Source organism: Mus caroli, chromosome 13, assembly GCF_900094665.2.
Source record: "Mus caroli chromosome 13, CAROLI_EIJ_v1.1, whole genome shotgun sequence".
NCBI lineage: Eukaryota > Metazoa > Chordata > Mammalia > Rodentia > Muridae > Mus > Mus caroli.
The window spans coordinates 69,534,813-69,553,457 of record NC_034582.1 but is presented as its reverse complement, the minus strand read 5'-3'; the positions used below and the strand labels follow the sequence as shown (position 1 = coordinate 69,553,457).

The 18,645-nt window shown below is 39.6% G+C and overlaps 1 protein-coding gene across 8 annotated transcripts in view; it reads left to right on the top strand.

Annotated features, from left to right (window-relative positions):
- The window catches only part of Cast (calpastatin), a 110,055-nt gene that overhangs the window by 70,442 nt on the left and 20,968 nt on the right, over positions 1-18,645 (top strand). For 5 of the 8 annotated variants that reach the window (XM_029485008.1, XM_029485011.1, XM_029485007.1 and 2 more), the window contains 13 exons: positions 415-495; positions 1,088-1,126; positions 1,695-1,781; positions 1,883-1,972; positions 3,390-3,491; positions 6,546-6,629; positions 7,608-7,655; positions 9,625-9,714; positions 10,568-10,663; positions 12,474-12,575; positions 13,083-13,166; positions 16,694-16,744; positions 16,918-16,989. In XM_029485008.1, coding sequence (XP_029340868.1) covers positions 415-495; positions 1,088-1,126; positions 1,695-1,781; positions 1,883-1,972; positions 3,390-3,491; positions 6,546-6,629; positions 7,608-7,655; positions 9,625-9,714; positions 10,568-10,663; positions 12,474-12,575; positions 13,083-13,166; positions 16,694-16,744; positions 16,918-16,989 — 1,026 coding nt within the window. Of the gene's footprint in view, positions 1-414; positions 496-1,087; positions 1,127-1,694; positions 1,782-1,882; positions 1,973-3,389; positions 3,492-4,480; positions 4,717-6,545; positions 6,630-7,607; positions 7,656-9,624; positions 9,715-10,567; positions 10,664-12,473; positions 12,576-13,082; positions 13,167-16,693; positions 16,745-16,917; positions 16,990-18,645 lie in introns of those variants that run through there. The other 3 variants (XM_021180601.2, XM_021180600.2, XM_021180602.2) reach the window with 3 other exon arrangements.

Below are 18,645 nucleotides of genomic sequence, written 5' to 3'. Positions count from 1 at the left end.
ATATATATATATATATATATATATATATATATATATTCTCCTCTTCAGCTTGAATTCAGTGATAAAATTACATGTACCACAGTATTAAAAATAAACCACAGAATAAATGAAAATATTTTTAAAAGTTACAAAGCATTTACTTCTACAGTTTATGGAAAAAAAATACTGAGAAAAAGATAATTCAATAGAAAATGATAGAGATGATAGACTTAAAGTGCAGGTGCTATCTCTATAGCTAATTAAATAATTGTTAGTATGCAAGTAGAACTTTAGGGATAGATTTTAGCTTCTAAATGATTTCTTTTCATCTCAATAGATACAGAAAAATCAGTACTGGAATAGTACTTTGGTTTCACTTAATAGTCTCATCAGATTAACCGTATAATATGTCTTTGTGCATGATTTTTCTTCCAGGACCCAATGTATTCTACCTACCTTGAGGCACTGGGTATAAAAGAAGGGACTATCCCTCCAGAGTACAGGAGACTTTTGGAAGTAAGTTATCTGTCATTTTTATTTTACCATTTCCTTCTTGGAAGACAATGCTGTAACAACATCAAAGGTTAGACTATGCAGTGGGGCACATACACTTGTTATTATTGAGAAGTACCCTCTGTGTGTTATCCTCTAGAACTTCTCTGACAATGTACTACAGACTGGATAGTTTAACTAAGAGAAAGGCATTGTCTGGTGTTTATGGAAATCATAATTATGGTGTGGAAACAGCTGGCTCCTTTCAAGTGCTCAGATGGGTAGCTCTCTAGCCTGTTGACGAGGCTGGTAGATGGCTATCTTCTCCCTGGATCCTTTCACATCTCCTTTCCTCTTGGTTTTCCTCTGGTACCAAATGTGTTCTCTTCATAAGGATATTAGTTCCATTTGATAAGGATTCCCACTAATGACCTTCCTTTAATGAATTCCTTACATAGAGGCCCAATATTCATATAAATTACCATTCTAGGGTTCTTCAGGACTTCAGCATGTGAGTGCGAGAATACACAATTTAGCTCATGGTAGACTGAGAATACATTTTGTCAAATCAGAAGAATGAATTTTTCCTTCTTAATTGCTTCCATTTTTGTTTCAGAAAAATGAAGGGATCACACAGCCTCTTCCAGACTCTCCTGTGAGTTTGCATACACGTCTTTTAAGATCTGTATCAACGCTGTGTTCTTTGTTTGGGGACATAGAACTACCAGTACCAAGCTGGGTTTGGTGGAACAGTCCTGTAATCCAGTTATGTAGAAAGCTGAGTTTAAGGCCAGCTTGGATAATTTATACCCTTTCTCAAATCAAAAAGTAAACTGGGGATATATCTCAGATATCTGGGTAGCAAACTACTTGCCTAGTGTGCATGAGGCTCTGGATTCAATGTCTAATCTCTAAAACGCAAATGAAAAAAATCCTATGAAAGCAGAGTAGTGGGCATGGGGCTATTTCTCTGTCCTTGGCCATATATAATATGGACGTGGAGATAATAGGATAGAAGGATATAGTAAATACTAATAATTGTTAGTAGTATGAGCACATATAACCACATGTGACTCCTTTGGAAGAAGGAAAAGGAGGAAGAGAACACACCCTTTCCAAACATGACTTATTTCATTAGCATTTCTCATTTGGTATCTAAGGAATGCAGAGATTGGTTTTTTTTTGCTGGACTCTCAGGTGTTGACCTGTGCTCTTTTCTCTAGAAACCTATGGGGACTGACCAGGCTATAGATGCCTTGTCATCTGATTTCACCTGTAGTTCTCCAACTGGAAAGCAAAGTGAGAAAGAGGTATTGATTTCAGTCCTATTCAGAAAAACTTGGCAAGAAAGCATCTTAACTGTAAAAAGAAAGCTTTAGTTCGGTTTGTCATATTGTATTTTCTTTTTTAGAAGTCTACTGGGGAAATTTTCAAAGCTCAGTCTGCAGGAGTGACCAGAAGTTCTGTTCCCCCCCAGGAAAAGAAAAGGAAGGTGGAAGAGGTACTTAAATAGCCAGGGCCCCTATGACAGCAGCAGGTACTTTCTTGGGTTTGCTTATGTCTGAGTGCTTCTAAAGCACGGCCTCTACTCTAGTCATATGAGACTGTTGTAAGCCAGGGCCTATGCCATGTGACTCAGTGGCAACCCTACCCTAGATTGATCTGTCTCTGTATCTCTCCCTTCTCCCTCCCTTCCTTACCTCCCTCTCCCACTCTGTTTCTCTCCCTCTCCATCTCTCTCTCTCCTTGTCTTTCTTGTCCTTTCTCTATTTCCCAGTAGGTCTAGGTCTGTCTGTATCTTTGTCTCATGTCTCAACATGAACACAGCTTTTTGCTTAACCCCCCCCCCAAAAAAAATAAGCCTCTTGCCCTAGATCTGCTGCATGGAGTGTTTTCTCGGTGGCATACACTTAGTATGCACCCCCCACTCACCCCTACCCCTGCCACAGATTTATACTAACAGAGACCATCTCATCTTCCAAGACACCAGAGACACTATTCACAGACTATGAAATCTTAGACTTGAAGCTTCCTAAAGGGAGCGTTGTGAGTCACTTCAGGAATGTCAGCACAACTGTTTCTGTCTGCCTCTTGTAATGCTCAGTCTTGAAATTTGATCCTGCAGCTCCAGGCTGGATGTGGGTGTATATGCCCTGTGAATGGTGCTGATAATGCTAAGGATCACTTCTATCAGGGCTGCCTCTACTCTGCCCTGCTGGCATGAACAGTTTATTTTTATCTGTAGAACTGAGGGAACTATAGGCAGCACCACACCCTGAGAGTGCGACTTCTCATAGCCCCAACACTGCATCTTTAGAACCCACTTCAGCTTCTCACTTACTCGAGCTTGGCTGTTTTGCTTAAGGGTGGGCTTTACAAACATGTTTTTAAAAGACAGAAAAATAGAGTTGTGCAAGTTTACTTGCTTTCAGCTTTAATTTTGATAAAGGTCTTTTGTAATATCATTACTATAATCATATATCTTACTTGCCAAGTAAGGGTTGAAGTGTACCCAATAGCTGTTGCTATAGGAATGGGTCTGGTATCTTAGACCAAGTTTTCATTTATCAGTCAGTAAGTTGTTTTTCCTTCCTCTTTTAATTTTTTTTTTTCTGAGACAGGGTTTCTCTGTGTAGCCCTGGCTGTCCTGGAACTCACTCTGTAGACCAGGCTGGCCTCAAACTCAGAGATCCACCTGTCTCTTCCTCCCAAGTGCTGGGATTAAAGTCGTGCACCACCACCGCCCAGCTAATTTTCAAGTATTTCCTACATATAATAATTTTCCAATCCACAATTCACCTTCTGTATTTCAAATGTATATTTCACAAACAAGCAATAGATAATATAGATAATCTAAGCTATAAATAGTTTCATTGTTTTGTTTTGTTTTTATGCACAGACTTTTTCATTTTTAACAGGGGGTCACAAATGATCAAGCTCTTCAGGCTCTGTCAGATTCACTGGGCACCCGGCAGCCAGATCCTCCGAGCCACGTTAGCCAAGCTGAACAAGTCAAAGAGGTAATGATTTTGAGATTCATATTCAAAGTCTATTAGTCCACAGCTCAGAGCTGAGCACTGGCACATGATGAGAATTCTTATACATTGCTAGAATTGAGAATGAATTACTCTTCATTTTCCTTTCCTTTCAGAGTAAATGTAAGTATTTATTGCTGGGGAGTGAGCAACCGAGGCAGATGTTTAAGTTTTCATGTAAAACATCTGCTATGTCAATATGTGGAAAGTGAGGGTAGAGAAGTGGCTCAGTAGTCACTCACTCACCTGGCCTGTACAAAGACCTGGGTCAGAATCTAGCACATGAAGAATGGAAAACCATTTTATCCAGTGTGTTAGCATACATCTGAGATTCTAGAACTAGGGAGGCTGAGGATTGTAAACGTGTTTTAGAACAACCTGTGCTACGTGATGAAACCTTGTCAAGACAAAAAGGGAAAGGGTGGCAGGGGGGAGAAGAAAAAGACACATCTCCTGCCAAAGCAAAGCAAAGGAACAGTTGTAGTGTAGTGAGAACCTGTGAGGTTTGATGTTTGTAGGTATTGGGAATTGGTGGAGAGCTAATGGAGGGACGCGACTGTAGAAGAGAGAAACGAACCTTCTTCTGTATAACTATGGGGGCAAAGGTTGAAATTTTGTCTTAGGTTGAAATAGACTGAAGAGTTGAACAACAATCACTCTACCACTTGCTTACTTGCTCATGCACACTTAGAGCATGTTTGTCTCATTCCCTCCATTCCCCTAGTAAGCCCTTGCAACCTTGGTATAGAAGTGTGATATTAAGTTATAAGTTTTGTATAGTTTTTCAAATCAGTTCTCCTAGGGAAGAGAGAGGACAGAAATAAGTTGCCTGTGTCTGACAAGACAGGAGTCCTAGAAGTCGATGGACAGGCAACCAAAGGCTTTAGGAGTCCTACCCTATCAGATCAGAGAAAGGAATGTAGCAAGCAGCATTGTCATAATGCCCATGGCTCTGCTGTCACTTCCTGTTTAGGGTTGTCAGGGAAGCGCAGTCTTCCCTGACTCCCAGGAACTCTGCCTGAGTCTGAATTGGCCCAGGTCTACGATGGGCCAGTTTCTGTCTTCTACTTTCTGGGAGGGCTCACCTGCTGCAGTGTGGCAAGAAAAGCTTCATGAGGATGAACGAAAGGGAGCTGGAGAAACAATCCCTATCCTCCAGGACCATGTAATATGCTCAGAAGAAAGGGAACATGGGTCCAAACATCATGAGGTGCACATTATTCAGAGGCTGCTGTTTCTAAGAAGCGGGTCTTGGTGGATCCCTGGGTGTGGCCAGCAGGCCAGGCTGAAGGGGTGTTTCTATCACCTGGGAGCTATAGATTTCACAATTGCCTCAGGCTTTTTATAGATAATTAGAGATAATAAGACAATATATGTGGAGAGAGAAAGTATTAACCCTGGTGGAAGTTCCAGTACAGTCTTAACTCACTCAGTTACTAACCCACGTGAGTAGGTGGGGAAAGTGACATAAGAGTAACTCATTTCACAGCATTCTTGATCTCCTTACCTTCGGTAGTAGGCATGAGCATGTCTTCACTGTCCTCTAGAAACCAGCAAGAACTAGTAAACTCACAAAGTAACTTTCCATCCTTTTGTCATACAAGCTTTTCCCTAGTTTTAAACTATAACTATTTTCTAAGAAGATCTTTCAATTCTCTAAGTTGTTTGAGCTAATTTATGGAGTCTGGAGTGGCCATTTATAGTGAGTAGCCTGGCTCCCAAAGGTGGTCTGAGCCCATGACGACCATAAAACGGCAGCACTTGTACAAACCATGGAAATTTCCCGAGAAGAGACCCAATCCTACTTCAAGTCATGTATCATACCATAAAATTAAACATTTATTTTAACTATAATGATATCTTTTAAGCCACACCCTATTTTTACATATTATGTAAAGCTGGTCCAGTATGTTTGCAATTTGGTCTTTTTGGTGTCTGTGTATAGTGTGGTAATTAAAATAACAAATCAAAGAGGTAAAGAAAGACTTCACCTGTGTGTGTATCTGCCACTGCCCATAGCCTGGAAGTATGAAGAGTCTTCCTGTGCAGATGGCCATTGATATTGATGGAGTTTGCTTAAGGCTAGACATGGCACACCTCCCAGTGAGCAGTATTGCTGCATATCAGAATGTCATAGCCAGCAATAGGTAAAACGTGAAATTCAAAAAGACACTAAGTCCTTTCCATCCTAAATGACATAAAACTCTAGTCCGAGAACAGAGAACGTTGCCTGGCTGACTAAAATTGCTTAATAATTTTTAAGAATTAATAAGAAGTAGAGTCCAGTCTGAGGTTGAGGTAGAGAGGGGAACAGTAGGTTGAGTGAGAATTTGCTTAAATTGTGACACCTCTCTTAGGTTCTCAGCCCTTGCCTTGAAGTAGATCCGAATCCTTACCCATGGAATTTTAAGGACTCACCTGCAGATTCCATTGCAGGTGCTGGAGAAGAGAATTAGTAGTCTGCTATAGAGCTGCTTACTTCTAATATATTGCTTTGCTCCTGGTTCACTGGTCTTGTTATGTAAGTCTTGCTGCTATTGAAGGGAGTCCTTTCTAAGTCTTTAAAAACCAGTTCTTCATGAAGAAACCATACCGGTACCTCTCTGCTTCGCCCATTTCTGAATTGGATGAGAGAATTGGATATGATTTTTTCCCCTTCTTAGATAACCACCCTGCTGGAGCAAGAATGTATGAGAGCTATTAATTACAGCTAACTTCTATGCTGTGCTTACTGTCCTCCAAGGAGCCTTTGTTAACCTTGCTGAGCCTTCAAAGTCAATGAGCTAAGGAAGGCTCATTAGCCAGAGAGGAGACTCTTTCAAAAATAGCGTGACTTCCTAAGGCCTAGATCAGGCAGGGTGTCTCAGCATGCCTGCTCACAACTTCTCTCCATAGTCTTAGGTTTTGTGGTTTACAAAGCATTTCAAATGCTTTAATCCAATTTTGTGCTTTTCTATAGTACATGAAGTAGGTGACATCAGTCTATATCACATTCATTATTTAATTCCTGCTTCTTTTTTTCCTCTCCATTTTCACCAGGCAAAAGCAAAAGAAGAAAGGCAGGAGAAGTGTGGTGAAGATGAGGACACAGTCCCAGCTGAGTACAGGTTAAAACCAGCAAAGGTAAGCTCTCTGCATAGCAGCACAAGTATCATAAAGATGAGGACGTATCTGTAATCATTCTTACAGTATACCTCCCCTTGGCCAACGCTGTCCCACTTTTGATATCAGTTCTGAAGATGCAGGACCCATTTCCCTTGGCTTTTTGGTGCCAAGGGATTGACCTCCTCAGTGATGGTTTATCCTTTCATGGCTTCTAAAGTAGTCATTAAAGCTCTTACCTCTTTGACTGTTTGGAAAGAGGAGAAAACATTCCCTAACTTGTGAAATCTCATGTTCAAAACTAAACAGTGTTTAAATTACAAGCATGGTATTTATCCCCACTCTGGGTTGGAGAATTGATGCTTTTATTTTCCTGTTTTGAGACACATTCTCAGGTAGACTTAACTAGCTCAGACTCACTCTGTAGTGGAGACTCTTCTTGAACACCTGAATCCTCCTCTACCTCCCAGCTGCTGGCATCATAGGCATGTGCCTGCATATCCAGCTTGGTAAAACTGAATATTTTTTACTCTTTCATTAAGGATGGGGTAGCTGGATGGCTCAGTTGGTAGAGGGACTTGACATCAAGACTATATAACTTAGATCCCTGGGTCCTACATGATAGGGAAAGAACTAACTCTGCAAATTGTTCTCTGACCTTTACATGAGTTCCATGTCCCATGTGTACCCCCCTTTCTAAATATTAAAAAAAAAGTAACATACTTGTACTATTCTTGTCAAAGACCTTTCATTTGTTTGTTTTATCCTTTGCCTCACCAAATAAAGAACAAATCTCAGCATACTTAAAAGTGATTGATCTTTTGATCCCATTCCTGTTTCGGTACTTTATAAAAATTTCATCTAAAACTAATTTACTCAAGTATAAGAAAAAAATAAGCTTACTTGTCGCATCCTGGATTTGCCGAAAACAAATATAATGGGACATGGAAGCAACTTTTTCTATTTTCATCTTCAGTATATTTCCAATTTTATTTACAGGATAAAGATGGAAAACCACTATTGCCAGAGCCTGAAGAAACATCTAAGGTTGGAGAATAACTTTTTCCTAAACCTAGCAGAAATATAAGGAGTATTTAAGGTCATTTAAAAACACCATATTTCACATGTAGCCTAGTGCTGAGGAGAACTCTGGTAGTAACTAAGTGCTGAGGCCTCTGCTCTTTTGCATATATTTTAATGATGATTTCTCTCATGAATTATTACTAGACTATTAATTTCTAAGCAGCACTCACCAATCATTGGGAGTTAATGCCAAAAGAGCTTTTACATTCTATTATTTTAGCATTAAACTTAGACTTTGATTTAGGAACAGCATGAAATAATTTATTATTTTTATATTGAATTAAATAGGCATAGTTTCCTGTCATGATATCACCAATTAGCAACATTTATTAATGACCTACTATGTGCGCAACATTGCTTCAAGTGATTTTCACATCTTTTCTCTTTCATTTTTCGTGAGCCATTGTATATAGTAAGCATTGATTGCATGAGTACAGGTCTGGGGTCATTTATTGGTGCATGGGCAATTTCCCAGTAGTTATTCCCTTGAAGAAAAATAGCTTCTGTGTTCCAGCAGCCATTAAGTGCTGGAGCACCTCAAAGAGATGTATCTTGCTAAGCCCCTCTCCCAACCATGACGGAATGCTGGTAGGCTCCATGTTACACATGCAACTATCACTATAGGCAACCTCAGCTGCTCGGAGTTTGAGTGCAGCAGCCACGTCCTTTCTCGAAGAAAGCACACCACTCCCCTCTTTCTGTTCTTTGTTCCAAGATGTTTCCTGAGCCTTTAGTGTGGAGGGGAGGGGGTGAGTGATATGTCCCATTAAGGGCAGAATACTTACCAATCACTAATTCTCAGCATTTTGATCAAATATCAATCTCTGCATTAACCTGCCAAAAAAAGAAGTTTCTATGCCTGATATCAGGAGTAGCACTAATATAAAGCTTTTCACATGTTTTGTGAGTTTTTATTCCAGTTTTACAGTGAGGACATAGAGGCAACAGAACATGGATATAACCCAAGGTCACGCGGCTATAGAAAATACTAGGTCCACAACTCAGAGCTTGGGCTTTCCCACCAGGGGCGCAGCTTGAGTTACACTTCTTCACCATAGATTATGTCTTAGTTAGGGTTTTACTGCTGTGAACAGACACCATGACCAAGACAAGTCTTATAAAAGACAACATTTAATTGGGGCTGGCTTACAGGTTCAGAGGTTCAGTTCAGTATCATCAAGGTAGGAGCAGGGCAGCATCTATGCAGGCATGATGCAGGCAGAGCCGAGAGTTCTACATCTTCATCTGAAGGCAGCTAGTGGAAGACTGACTTCCAGGTTGTAGAGAGAGGGTCTTAAGCCCACACCCACAGTGACTCCAACGGGGCCACATTTTCTAATAGTCTCACTCCCTGGGCCCAGCATATATAAACCATCAGAGTTATTTTAATAGAATTCCCACATGGATTGGCTCTGCTGGAAGAAATGGGGTTATCACAATTTCCTGACAGAAACAATTTCCTCTTCTTTCTGTCCCTTCCAAGTATGAGTTGTGGTTTCTCTGCTTTATTCTGAAAGGAAATCATTAAGAATTAGGAAATGAATAATCACTTTTAAAATTGCAATTCTTTATCAGTGGAGCAGGAAATTTTGAGTAAAAGTCTATAATGATCTTTTTACTCTATGGTTTTAAACAATTCAAACTTTATTGTAAAGTACTTGTCTATAAAATGATTACAAAGTGAGATTATAGAGTTGATTTATCATGTAAGTAAAAAAAACAAATCTTTGGCTGTCCCACAGTGCTAAGGTCCAGTATTCTATACTTCTGTGACAATTTTTCCTCACATCCATAAATGAAGAATATAGCTTTTGATTTGGGATAATATGATGTAACTAAGCCATGTTAAGCAAGTTTAAAAAACAAAAAACAAAAAACCTCTGTCCTGTGCTTTTACGCAGCAGTGTCTTCTAACCCTACATTTCTTTTTCAGTGCCTGAGTGAGTCGGAGCTGATTGGGGAGCTTTCAGCAGATTTTGACCGATCTACATATCAAGACAAACCATCTACGCCAGCTGAAAAGGTAGAAGTATGCTTTTGATAATATGTCTTGTGGGGTATTAATGTTCATTTTAATCTGGGAGAGTTAAATAAAATTGTCACACTTCTCAGCCCAGAAATCTTTACTCTTCTTCCTACCTTCACGTCCACCAGAATCACTCTTTCTGAAGGGTGTTTCTAGTCACAACAATGCCCTGCTCCCTGTGAAAGGATTCCATACATGCCACTGCTAATATACTCTGGCCCTGGCTTCCTTTCCACAAGCTCATCCCTATTTTACCCAACAGAAAGGCTCTGGCAAAAGTGGCCTCCCTTACCCATCCCACCCTTTACTAAAAGGAATCCTCATGGCAGGGTTCTTAGTGTTGGTGTGTGTGTGTGTGTGTGTCCATGTTAAAGCAATGGTTTAAAAGGTTCTGAGATCCATTGTTGCTTCTTCAACCCCAAGATCTATCAGGTTAAAAAGGGCAGCCCTGAAGGATGACAAGAGCACGACTTGTTAGTGCTTTTTCTCCTGAGGGATTGGCTAGGAAAACTTTGCACAACTGTCTGGACTAAAATCATTTGAAAATGACTGGACCCTGCCCCTAGAGTTCCTCAGTGAATTGGGGTGAGATTCTGAGAATATGTTTTCTCACAACATCTCCAGAGACCACTCGGATATTCAGTATCATTTCATACGTTAGTATACATATTTCAGATTTTCAAGATGCTTTCAGATAGCCCTGGAGGTACTATCTGTATTAACAGCGTTGTTCTTTCACACATGTGAAACCAGTCTCCAAGTTCCAATTACAGTCACTGAAAGGGCTTTAATATGTCTTGGCATGAATATTGCTCAATAAGCATTCAAAAGTACTTGCTTCTTTTCTCAGAAATCTAATGACACATCCCAAACTCCTCCGGGGGAGACTGTGCCTCGGGCCTCCATGTGCAGTATACAGTCAGCACCGCCCAAACCAGCATCCTTGGTGAGTGATGATGCCCTTAGAATAGAAAGGGTCTTGGTCAAGCTCTGTTCTTTCTCCTCCAATTTGCTAATGTTTATCAGACATATTATTATCCCAAGAAAATGAAGCAAAACTAATGCAGATTTGCTGTTCATTGTTCTTTGGACTTCAGTGCTGTGCTGGAAACCTCATCTGCACTTAACTTTTAATTCAGGTGCTGCCTACTTTGCTTTGCTTTTATCTTTGAAACCCTTTGTAGTTCCACAACTGTCTCCAATAGCCCATCAATCACCCCTTTGTCCTACAATTTGACAGAAAGTCCAGTGCCACATGCCTTCCTGGCTCTCATGATAGAATGCTTTACACTCAAATCATACCTATGGCCCTGCCTTTTTCCACATTGGAGGAAAGATGGCTGCATCCCTCTGTCTGGCCTTTGTTGTTTCTTATCTTTTTCTTTCCTTCTGATTTTTTAATGAAGTGTGGTATTTAACTAGTTAAGTCCTTATGTGCTTTTGATCTTTGTGGGTTTTGTCCCTGACTCGGGGACCACTGTTCCACACTTACAAAATCGGTTAGCTTTCTTCTTTTCCAGATCTTCCATAGTATCTCCTTGTTGTTCATGATGCTAAGGATAGATCTGATCTGAAGATTCATTACTACTTCCCAGGCATGCTTCCACTGACTTCTGTCTGCTGGTCTTCTCGTTTGACATTTATGAGGATACCATAAAGGCTTTACGCTGACCTTGAGGAGTGTGCCTGTTATGCAGACCCTGGCCTGTCATGAGAACAAGAAGTGTTGCCTGACTCTTGGATGCCTTTTAGCTATCTACAGATAAGGCCAGACCTCAAGTTATGACACACTCTCAGCAGTCCTATATGGACACCAGGCATGGGACGTGGGTGAAGGAGCCTTCTCTTGAATAATTTATAACTGCTTCCATGCTGAGGCCAGGATCACACTGAGAAATGAGAATAGTATTTCCCAGGGAAACCAGGCAGGCAGAAAGATAAAGTACTTGATGTACTTGGGCTATGTTGATTCAGATGCTTTAGAGAACCAGCACCTACGTAATTTAAGAAATTAATAAACACATTAATGTAGGGTGCTTATGCAAGCTAAGTGTGCTGTCTTGTTTTCTCTCTATGAAAACCATGCTGGTGAGGAAACAGTCAGCTATGTTTTAAAAGTCACTGTCAAACAGTTATGAGCCTCAGTTTGGAAAGCCAGAACAAAGTCCTGTCTTTTGGCCCCTGTGTTGTTTCTTCATTTCCCCTAAAGTCTCTCCCTTGTGCTTCCTGTTCTTTCTTTTAATGTCAGTGGAGCCAAATCTGGCTGATAGCAAGGGAGCACATTTCATTCTGAATGACAAGACTTGGGTAGGTGATTCTCATTGTGTAATGAGGAAAATCAGTCCCAAGCAGGCTGACACTGAGCCAGCTGCTAGCCATTGTTAACAAGTGGAAGCTCCAGACAGCAAACATGTGCCTCCTTCCCTAAGCCCGGCCAGGCCTCAAGGCAAAGACATCCTGCCTTCATTCCCTTCTGTCAGCTTCAGTTACCTTCTCTACCTTCATTATTCATGAATCAAAATTCCAGCTAGATCTTGTAAGGTTTTCAATCTTGGTATAAAAATTAAACACGCACAGTGTTTATTATAATAAATTAAATTGCTTTAATTTTTAATTCTTAACATTTCAAAACCTTCATTCTAATCAAATTGATGGCTCAAGCTATTAAACATAAGAGAGACTTGAAATAAGTTTGTGCCTTTCTAAATTGATAAGGGTGAGTAACTGCTTTGGCTAGACTACCTGTGTTCTTGCAGAAGGGCTTGGTACCAGAAGATGCTGTTGAAACCTTGGCTGGTAGCCTGGGGACAAGGGAAGCAGATCCAGAATATGAAAAATCTGTGGAGGATAAAGTCAAGGTAATGGCAGCTCAAATACTTTTACAAAATGACTTATTAATCATCTACTTCGGCCCTCCATTGAATTAGTGCTTTGTTTTTTAAAATATATATCTATAAAGCACTATCAGCTTTCTTTCTTTAATACTGCACAGAACAAGCTAACCCCTAGGAAGTTCCAATATTCATCTACCATAGTGGAGAGGTTACATGCCTGTGTCCAAGTTCCATGAATCACATTTTCGTCTACCTGTATCCATCCTTTTCTGAGAGATTACAGGAAATGTAGAATGTACCTAATACACCTCCCAACCTGCCCTTAGGCCAGCAAGATGAAAGCTGGTATCTGAGCCAGCTAATGTTTAACACTGTTAGTAAACAATGTTTAAGTTTAAGCTGTAGAGAAACTCATACCAGTGACCATATGTTTGTTTGAAGTTAACAATAGGTTACCTTAAATGTAGTCTCTGAGAAATACACTGTAGAGAAGGAGACAACAACCCTGAGAATGATGCCACTTTTATTTAGGAGAAAGCTAAAGAAGAAGAGCATGAAAAACTTGGTGAAAAAGAAGAAACAGTGCCTCCTGATTATCGACTAGAAGAAGTCAAGGTAAACAGGCTGAATATTTTCTATTTTGTTTTCTAACTGAATTTTATATACATTAAAAAAATACTGAGAGGCAGGGCGGTGGTGGTGCAGTGGTAGTGGCGCACGCCTTTAATCCCAGTACTTGGGAGGCAGAGGCAGGCGGATTTCTGAGTTCGAGGCACACCTGGTCTACAGAGTGAGTTCCAGGACAGCCAAGACTACACAGAGAAACCCTGTCTCGAAAAACCAAAAACCAAACCAAATAAATAAATATAAAGAAAAAAAATTACTGAGAACAGACCTGGATTATAAAGATCCCATTTCGTTAAGTTCAGACTTTAAGTTGTATTAGCACTTATACCATGTTACAATACCAGATAGGGGATAAAACATATTCTTTTACCTTTTTTAAAAATTTCATATATGTATGTGTCTGCTGAATTTATATTATTCTCCTCCTTCTCCCTCTACCTTCTCTCATGTCTTCACAGCTTCCATTTTCCCTTTTAAATACATACTCTTTTTAATTGCCTCTCTTTTTCTCTTTTTCTCTCACACACAAACCTACTCACACACACACACACACACATACACAAGAAAGACCCCGAGAGGAGCCCCTCCCTCAGGCCTCAGGATAATAACGGACTCCCAAGAACTCACGAGAGACCAAGCTTGATGCAAACCACATGAGGCTTTATTCAGGGAAAGCCAGAGCTCTGGGGATGACTCATATCCCACGCAGGGGTAGAAGAGTGGACCTCGAGGGGAAAGGGGTCCCAGTTTTTATAGGCCCTCAGGGAGGATAAGAGAAGGGAGGAGTAGGGGATTTCCAGATCTAAACAATGTCTATTCTCAAGAAATGTGTATGGGAGGGGTCCAAGGAAAGAGTCTGGTGCAGGTGCAGCAACTCCAGATTGGCCCGGCTGTGGTTGCTGGGGAGATTTTCTGACTCTTCCCCAGCAACCAATATCACAAACACCTGGCAATGGGCTTCATCAGTGAGCACATACATGGGTTCAAGGAACTGTCAAAACATTGGCAGACACACGGGTTCAAGGAGTGGCCAGAGCATTGTGCACCTCTATTTTTCTAAATCAGTGAAGCTACTTCTGCTAACAATGAAATCTATTTTGCCAATTTCAGGGCTTCTGTGACCTTTTATATTTTGTCAGAATCTTTCACACACACTCACACACACACACACATACATATACACAGAACTAAAGGTACAGGCTAATGAGTCCATTTAGTGTTGCTTTTCTGTATGTGTGTTTTTAGGGCTTACTACTTGGTATTGGATGACTAGTTATGAAGCTCATTGTTGAGAAGATTGTCTCTCCTTCCCTGAGCATTCATGATCTAGGGGTCGAACCCCATGAGATTTCCCTCTTCCACATTAGAATGTCAACTGATACTGTCATTGTTCTAGTCTTGTTTAAACAATCAGATTGTTGGGATTTCATGGGTACAGCTTCCCTGTCATACAGAGAAGATGCAATCCTGCAGCACACATCCTAGTCTTCTGGTTCTTACACTCATTAACCTGTTGTTCTGTGATATTCCTTAAGCCTTAGGTGTAAGGGTTGTATTAGATATCAGTTGGGGATAGACACCCCCATAGTCAGTTGTTCTCTGCACTGTGGTCAGTTGTAGGTTTTTGTAAAGTCTTCATCTGCTGTAAGAAGCCTTTCTGATGAGTAATGAGAGCTACACTTAACTGGGGGATTAGTAGTGAGACCATGACCAAGCCCGCTCAGTCAGTCAACAGGGTCTCCAGCGCGGGAGTGAGGATTAAAAAGAAAAAAGACAGTTAGACAACGTTGTAGAGTGATCCCAGTCAATTCTGAGACTGAAGGCAAATTTTTATTTTCCAACCCACTTTTTAATACCATTTTAATTACATGCAAGTATTTTGGGCAAGCAATACAATGAGGAACTAGTAACAAAGCAGCAGTATGATAAGGAACTACTAACACGTCAGTTGTTAAAAAGGGCTTTCTTTGAGAAAAATCAACAAAATAGATAAACACTTAGCCAAACCAACTAGAGGGCACAGAGACAATATCCTAAATAATAAAATCAAAAATGAAAGGAGACATAACAACACGAGGAAAACCAAAAGAATCATCAGATCCTACTACAAAAGTCTATACTCAACAAAACTGGAAAACCTGGATGAAATGGACAATTTTCTAGACAGATATCAGTTACCAAAGTTAAATCGGGATCAGATAAATGATCTAAATGGTCCCATATCCAATAAAGAAATAGAAGCATCCATTAATAGTCTCCCAACCAAAAAAAAGCCCAGGACCACACGGGTTTAGTGCATAGTTTTATCAGACTTTCAAAGAAGACCTAAGACCAATACTCCTCAAACTATTCTACAAAATAGAAATAGAATGTACTCTACCTAAGTTGTTCTATGAAGCCACAATTAGTGTGATACCTAAACCACACAAAGAAAAAGAACTTCAGACCAATTTCCCTTATAAATAGCGATGCAAAAATACTCAATAGAATTATCATAGCTGGGCAGTGGTGGTACACGCCTTTAATCCCAGCACTTGGGAGACAGAGGCAGGCAGATTTCTGAGTTCCAGGCCAGCCTGGTCTACAGAGTTAGTTCCAAGACAGCCAGGGCTATACAGAGAAACCCTTTCTCAAAAAACCAAAAAATAAATAAATAAAATAAATAAATATCTGGCAGACTGAATTCAAGAACACATCAACTCAAAATGATCATACAAAAAAAAGCAAAGTATTTTGACCATTTCACAGGAGAAATCTTTGTATGTACCTGTATAGTCATATAAATAAACACATATATGTATATCTTGTACTTATAAATAAATAGAATTGATCATTGATTTATAGATCTTCTTTTACTAAAGATGCTCAAATGCTTCATTTGTTTTTGTTCTATTACTCAAAAGTGGCACTTGCAATCCTTTGAAGATTAACATAATCTGAGTCCTACATTTGAGAGTGTCTCACTCACAAGGCAAGGTCCCTGAGGTTCTGACTTTAGCTGATTTTTTTTGTTTGGTTGGTTGGTTTGGTTTTGGTTTTTCGAGACAGGGTTTCTCTGTAGAGCCCTGGCTATCCTGGAACTCACTTTGTAGACCAGGCTGGCCTCGAACTCAGAAATCCGCCTGCTTCTGCCTCCCAAGTGCTGGGATTAAAGGCCGGCTTTTCAGCTGATTTTTAATATGGTCCCAGTGTTCCCTTATAACTGAGAGGTTTGTTGGCTCACCCCTGCAATATGCTACTTTAATGGCTCACATGTTTTTCTTTTCTGATCATCTCTGGTCTTCTGGGTCACACGTCACATCAAATGTGCTGGTGGACTCCTTGGCTAAGGAAAGCTTATGCATGTAAACTGAATGAATATGAACTGGATTACAGTAGATATAGTGTCTGCTAAAATAATTTTCTTAAATTGAATAATCTACATTAAAATATACAGTAGGTTTAGCCTGTTGATTCCTTGTAATATGTATAGGTTTCATATAAAATAATTGATGTCATGTTTTCACTCTGAATAGGATAAGGATGGAAAACCACTCCTGCCCAAAGAATCCCAGGAACAACTTGCAGTAAGCAATCTGCTTTCTCTAAGACTGTCTTTCTTCTGTGAACTCTGATTGATAATTTGGGAAGGGTATAGCTTTCCCTTCTAGTGAGCTTATCAGAATGTGATACGGTGGATACTGAAGAAGCTTGCCAGTATTATGATTATGTTTGTTGATATATTTTCGGCTTCTTGCAGCCCTTAAGCGATGACTTCCTTCTTGATGCGTTGTCTCAGGACTTCTCCAGTCCGGCAAACATATCGTCTCTTGTAAGTATACATTTCCTCGTTAACACTCTTTTTCTCTTCCTTCCTTTCTTGCTCTCTCTCTCTCTCTCTTTCTCTTTCTTTCTTTTTGTTTTCATATGTTTGTTTTGCTGTTGTTTTGGTTGGGTTTTGGGTTTTAAAGGCAGGGCTTCTTAGCACCTCTGGCTGTCCTGAACATGCTCTGTAGACTAGACTGGCCTAGAACTCAGAGATCTACCTGCCTCTGTCCACTGAGTACTGGGAAGAAAGGCATGCACCACCACTGCCTAATGTTCTCCTGGATAACTTTTGACTTGGGATATGAGGGGGAAAGGGTTATAAATATTAATGGTGCTCAACGCACCATTAAAAATTTCTTATACCTGAAATATTCTTCTAGAACATTGGTTGTTTCAAACAGACTAACTGAACCAACAACCAGGTCTTATTAAGTGGACTTATGAAAACAGAATTTCAATTTGAATTTATATAAAATCACTTTTCATACCACCGCATTTTTACCATTTGTCACTTTCCAGATTGTCTCCTAAGAAAAGTTAGCTTCATGTGGAATAATAATCACTCAAACAGAATTCTATTACCAGGTGGTTTGAACAATGTTTAATAATGTTGAACATGTTCTCTTCTCTAGGATCTACATGGCTTACACAAACACGTAAATCTGTTAAAGTTCCCAAAATTATACAGCTGAAGCTATCTATTTACAGTGAACCTAGTTTATCATAAAGTTTATATATGTTTGGCAGTCAGTTAGAAAGTGAATATGTTTCTATATGCACAATGGCATATGTATTGATTGGGATAGTGAGAAGAAAGACGGGGCTCTTGTGATTTCCTGAAGTTTTTCTGCTTTAAAGCCAATCGTTGGTTCTTACAATGTCTTAAATCTTAAAATGTACTGATGGATATAATAGAGAAAAGAGATTGCAGTAAACTCAAACCATGTCAAGAAAGGTCACTTTATTTGATTGGTATAAAAGTACTGACAGGCATCATAATAAGTATTGAAGTCATTATTTGCCAAAATCATAAATATTAATTGGTAAGGAAACTGTTAATATAACATAATAATATATCCAACTAGAAACAATTAAATAATTATGTCCATATAAAAGATTTATTTAAAGCCCAAATGTGGTGAAACACTTCTCTAATCCCAGCCAAAGGCAGGTAGATCTTTGTGAGTTCAAGGCCAGCCTGGTCTATATAGTGAGATCCTGTCTTCAAAATCAAAATAGGGATGTAGAGTTAGCAGCTCTTTGGTTAAGATCTCTGTTGCTCTTACAGAGAATCCAGAACATACAATTGTAACTCTAGGCCCAGGGGGTCTGATTACACTTGTTACATTTATGGACACCAGGCACACACATGGAATACATATGTACATGTAGATAAGAGAGCACTCATATACATAAATATTAAAAAGGTGTGTATTTGAAATTTAACATACATTCATGCTTGAAAGAATGGCAATTCCATAATTGTATATGTTCAGTTTCTCTTTTTTATTTTATTTTTTTTTTGTCTTTTTTTTATTTTTTTTATTTTATTTTTTTTTAATTTTTTAATATTTTTATTACATATTTTCCTCAATTACATTTCCAATACTATCCCAAAAGTCCCCCATAGCGCCCCCCACTTCCCTACCCACCCATTCCC